We start from the raw sequence: 5,875 nt of genomic DNA, 5'->3' as shown, positions 1-5,875 counted from the left end.
ATGCATCGATGAGACATGAATGATACAAACAGAGAGGAGCGAAGCTCAGACTATCAGGAACAGTATTATCCCCCCGGCAGAATAGGCCTATAGCAGCATAAAGCATAACCAAATCATCTTACTTGTCGCACCAGTGTTCCTTTGGGTCAATTTGATAATTTGGATGATTTAAACATTATTATTATTATTATTATTGTTATTATTATTATCTGTTTTACAATAAAAAATATTTAGAAATGTTTGAAATAGTTTGTTTTTCCTGGGGTCAAATTGACCCTGTACGTAATACAGGCTACTGTCCTTGATAATGGGAATTACTTCCATTCCAAATATTATAAATAACACAAAATAGTACTTACAAAGAATATACTTACTTTAAAACACACAAACAAATATCCCTTGAACCAATTTTAAGGTAAGATATTGGATTTTTTTTTTGTATATTTCAGTCACGTTATACTGTAGGTCTTCTGAATGTGTAAGAAGGTGTTTGGGGTGCTCTGTGCGAGTTAAAATGATATTTAGGTAGTCTACAAATACACATAGAGTACCTGTCGTAAACTTGAGTAAAAACTTTGATTATGATCATTTTCTGGATGTTTAAATTGCTGGGGTCAAGGCGAGCCAAAGGATAAACGGAGTTAGCCGGGGGTGGCAGTAGCTCAGTCCATAGGTGACTCGGCTGGGAACCAGGAGGTCGCTGGCTCAAGTCCCTGTGTGGACCATGAATGGAGAGTGGACTGGTGGCTGGAGAGGTGCCACCTCATCTCCTGAGCACTGCGGAGGTGCTGTTGAGCAAGGCACTGAACCCCCAACTGCTCGGGGCACTGGTCATTGACAGCCCCCTCGCTCTAACATCTCTCCATTAGTTGCATGTATATAGATCCTGTCTGTGCATGTGTGTGTATTTCGAGCTTGTGTGTGTAAAATGGTGAAAATAGAATTTCCCCATTGCGAGACGAATAAAGGAATTCTTCTTCGTCAAATTTGATGGGAAGAGGAGGAATACTTGTAGTAGGGGGTCCCTGCTTCGTCTTATCTTTCAGCTAAGGGCTCCTTGGCCTATAAAACTCAGAAGACCCCTGCAACAGGCTACGGTACGCTGTCCAGGTGATGCCCCCCACATGCGTGCAGGTGACCCTCCAGGCATGCTAACATAATACTCACTGTTATCCCCAGTTAAACCGGTCTGTAGCGTCTGAAAGATGCGCTTCTTCACCCACATTTCTCAGGGATAACAGCATTAAGGATGTACCGTTGCTATGAATACAAACAAAACCTCTCTCTCTCTCTCTCTCTCTTTCTCTCTCTCTCTCTCTCTCTCTCTCTCTCTCTCCCTCTCTTCCCCGCTCGCTCCAGCCGCCTCCCCCACGTGCTCTCTCCGTCGATATGTTTTCCAGCGGTATCCAAGCAACGAGGGCGGGTCCGGCAGCTCCAGTGATTTAAGGATCTCACGCGTTTTGCTCAGTTCAGACTGCCGGTTCCCTGCATGGCAACAGGCGCGAGGGGTTCCCCCGTAACGTCGCCTCTCCGTCTTCCCCTTCAAAAACCGCTTTAGCTTTAAAAACTCAATCTCGCCCGTCTACCTCCGCCCGACGCGCCCCTCAGCGGCAGCATGTACTGGAATATAGTGTAACGCGCGACGCGGAGCAGCAACTCAAAAACCCGGGGATATTGAACCGAGCGGTCGCACCGAAGAGCAGCCGACAGGACTCCACAGACAGATTCATTTCATTGATGAGGTGTGGACCTTGACAAAACTTTGACGTTTTAATGCACTTCTAACTTGTGGACTATAATAACAATGCTGTTCCGGGATCACTCCACATGGATTTACCCATCTTTTCTGTTTGATTTTCAGGCAGCCTCCAAATGACGTCGAGATGGCTTTAGGTGGGACGCTTTTGCCATCCATATCCACGTTCGCCAGCGGACCCTCTATCAAGAGTAAATCCATAGGAAGTGCCAATTTAGTGAGTAGCCCCTGTGGTCACTTCTTGTTACATGTCAAAAAATAGCCGTGGGCACCGACGAATCTGTTAAAGGGAAAATATGCAGCCTAACCTGTGCAGTTTATTTACAGTGTGTCGCTCCCATGTTATTATGGGCACAGTCGGGGCTTGACACCATGCTCTGCCGGGGCGTGCACCAGTTTACATAGGCTCCTCCAGCAGGTTTTCAGGGAGCGTGAGCAGGGAAAGTGCACATGGGATAGGCCTACTGCACCCCTCCTTAGAAAACAACCCCACTATGATGATTATTATTGTTATTTTGTTAAGAATGTGTTTTTCAGTAGGTTACACGTTGAATGCAAGAATCTTCTGACGGAGTGTTACTTACCTATGCCACCTCTGGTTCTTGCTTTCCAGAACATATTTTTTTGAATATTTTTTTATGCCAGTGAGAGTAATCTGTATTCTAGGAAGTGCTCTCTTCCAAGGACACTTGCTGCACTAGAGTGTAGCTGAGCTGTCAAAATAATCATTCTCCATTACCAACCTAGCCTCTTTTCTCATTGAGGCATTATACTTAATATTCAAAACAAGCATTCCTTCAAGTAGGACAGGATAAGTGTGATTTCTTTTCTTTGCTTCTGTCTGTATGTTGTTTAAGGACAGTCGTTAATGCCTCTAACTTTGTTTCCTCTAGCGATGGAAGGAGGAGTTGTCCCATCTTAAGAAATCCAGTGTGCCAACCGGAAGCAGCTGCTCTGACCCAGACCATCCCATTGCTACCAGCACAACAAGCCCCAGCATGTCCAAGAAAGACACGGAACCTGACCTGGACTTGGACTACGACTTCATTCTGTCTAATTCTATTCTGCAGCAGCAGCAACAACAACAGCAGCAACAGCAGGAGGAGACCATGACATGCAACTCTGCCCAGACCTTATCTCCCTCCCCCAGCTCTTTCTCCTCATCTTACCCCCTCCCCTCCCCTCCAGGCACTGCCAGTGAGCTCCTCTATACCATCCCAGATATCAGTGACGTCTCGCCCTCTGGAGGCTTTGTGGCAGAGCTCATGAGACCCGAGTTGGACCCTGCTTACCTCCACCCAACTAGCCTCCATGGCAAGTTTGTGGTAAAGACAACAATGGACATGGGAGAATACAGCCTGGGCGTGAACGTAAGCAAGGCCTGCGTTACCGCTGTGACAGACCCAACTCCTTCACGGGCCTCACCAGCCTTTACGTGCCACAGGATAAAGCAGGAGAACCTAAGTAACTGCACCATCTCGCAGCCCATGGACCTACACCTGTCTGGGGTAAACCCCCAGGGCCGAGGGAGCCAGCAGCAGCGCCCATGCCAGTTAGAGCTACATGGCTTCCCTGTCGGAGGGAGATCCATGACAGGCGGCAGATTATCCTCATCCTCTTCCCTCTCCCCAGACCACCCTCTGAGCCGGGAGCACCAGGTTCTGGGACATCCCCACTCTCAGATCTCTCTGCCTTCCCAGGGATACCACCATAGCTCCCCGCAGGGCTACACCTCCTACCCTCAGCCATCCTCCCTGCAGTACCAAGGTTAGAGCACACTTCTTTTTCTCATTATTCTACTTTCTATTCTTTTCTTGTGGCTACTGAATGAGGTAACTTGAATGTGGAAAAAAAGACTAACACACAACAGATTAGACAACAGGAATATAAAGCCTATAGAGTCTCTTTAAATACATCTTATACAACCTGAAGGGATTTAATTATAGCCCGAAAACCAGCAGTTCAAACCTTACACACTCTCTTCATCATCAAGTTCTTTAAACCACCCCCCCAAAAAAAAAAATTACCAGATGCTTAACAAAAATATAGTTATTTTGTCATTTTCATGGGATCAGTGTGTCCATTGTTTTGCCCCTTTACACTATAATACTTTTCATTAATTGGCTGCTTTTAACAGTATTGTATGAAGATAGCTGATGTTTTCTTTTGCATCTTGAAGTAGATGATAGAAAAAAAGATTAAGGACATTCTGCAATTCCTACTGTATATCAGCGTCTGCATCTGAAGCTCTCTTTACAAGATAATCTCCCCTGTAAGCCAAGTATGGGAACCTGAGACCTAATTACACTGTGTTATATCTGATACATTCATACACTAAATATTTTCTCTGTATATGTGGTGCCATGATGATGACCATGATGTTCTGACCCCACAGATCCCCTCATGATCTCCAGTGGGGACTGCTTGCCGGAGGAACCGAAGCCTAAACGTGGTAGGCGCTCCTGGCCGAGGAAGAGAGTTGCCACACACACGTGCGACTATGTTGGCTGTGGAAAAACTTACACAAAGAGCTCTCACCTCAAAGCACATCACCGCACACACACAGGTATGTAACTGTATGTTTGATGTTCTTTACAGTGTTGTTTTTTTAGCTTTTTTTATTTATTAGACGTGTCACATGCAGGTACCTTTCTATATTCTCATCAAGAAGCATATTTTTGGTTGTTATTTACTGTTTAACTGTTTACTGCAGCATGCTGTTTTCACTGTTCAGAGCTAATTAGTGTCCAAAACAAACACGTCGCAGTGAATTATGAATGGGGGTTAGATGGATGGGGGATGGGGAAGGGGACTTGTTTGGCAGGTGTGGTTTAACAGGTTGATACTGATCCCTGCTCAAATACAAACCCCAGGCCGATTAGCTTGGCCTTTTATACACTAGCTGCAGGACAGGACGGACCTCTTTTCTCCTCAAGGTGGAGAAGGTTGGGCCAGTTTAACCTCAGGGCCAGCTCTAACTGCTCCATGTGCGTATTGTGTTTCCATCAAAGGGGAGAAGCCTTACCACTGCGACTGGGAGGGCTGCGGTTGGAAGTTTGCACGTTCGGACGAGCTCACACGCCACTACAGGAAACACACAGGCCACCGGCCGTTTCAGTGTCAGAAATGCGACCGGGCCTTCTCAAGGTCAGACCACCTTGCTCTCCACATGAAGAGACACTTATGAGACTTGGCGATGGATGAAGGCTCCCAAAAAGAAAATCAGAAAAAAAGCATGTTAGCAAGAACCCTGAACAAACTTGTGACCTACACTTTTTAAAACCATAATTTGCCTTCAAGCCATTGTCAAGCAACAAGACAAGCTGTGGTGTTCACGGCAAAAAACAGCATTACTCCCTCAAGAGCCTAGAATTTCTCTCAAGACTGTTCCCGTCTTCACACATTGTGCAGGTGACTTGAAGAGACCTTCTCAGTCAGGGTTGTAAACTTTTATGAAAGGGACCAAACTGGAATTTGTCTTATTTAACTGACAAAACTTGGAGGACCAGGTGCCAACAACTTTTAACTGGAAATGTATTTCTGTCAGGGAAACCAGGAGCAACAGACAAACATCTCCAGAGGCCTTACACCAGCAACATGCCGATATAGGCTCTGTTATCAACTACACACTGTTCAAAATACTGTATTAATAAATACATCTATATTTATATACACATTTCACCTGCAATGCCATTAATTTCAGGTACAATGTTAATTTATACAGAATGGTGCTCAGTGACTCTGACGAAGGTTTTTATTTTATGAAAGAAAAGGTACCAAAGATTAAGGAAAATATACAAAAGGGTGAAAACTATGAAAAAGTGCCATATGGTTGTTTGTGAGTTTTCTTGGAAACCTCTCTTCCACAATCTGACTTAAATCAGGTGAACACTTCACTTATACATGGTGATGGCAATCTTCAACGCACTGCAGCTGCAAAGTGCAATAATTTATATGAGACATTCATATTTTTGTATTGAATGAGTAACTCTGAACAAAGATTTTTTGTTTATAGCCAAAATATGTAATATAATCTTGAATTTTGTACATTTGTAAATAAAAATGCTTTGGTATTGTTTTGTATTTTACACTATAATGAAATAAAATGTATTTGAAATA

General features: G+C 44.4%; 1 protein-coding gene across 1 annotated transcript; it reads left to right on the top strand.

Moving 5' to 3' along the window:
* The first annotated feature begins 1,492 nt into the window (after positions 1 to 1,492).
* Positions 1,493 to 5,875, top strand: klf4 (Kruppel like factor 4). Its single transcript, XM_083929416.1, has 5 exons — positions 1,493 to 1,742; positions 1,862 to 1,973; positions 2,650 to 3,523; positions 4,152 to 4,322; positions 4,768 to 5,875. Exons 1-5 carry the CDS (start codon positions 1,738 to 1,740, stop codon positions 4,941 to 4,943), a joined length of 1,338 nt encoding a protein of 445 aa, XP_083785542.1. The 5' UTR covers positions 1,493 to 1,737; the 3' UTR covers positions 4,944 to 5,875.

This window comes from Echiichthys vipera (assembly GCF_963691815.1).
Source record: "Echiichthys vipera genome assembly, chromosome: 16".
NCBI lineage: Eukaryota > Metazoa > Chordata > Actinopteri > Perciformes > Trachinidae > Echiichthys > Echiichthys vipera.
Note: the sequence above shows the minus strand (reverse complement) of the source record. Positions and strands in the feature narration are given on the sequence as shown.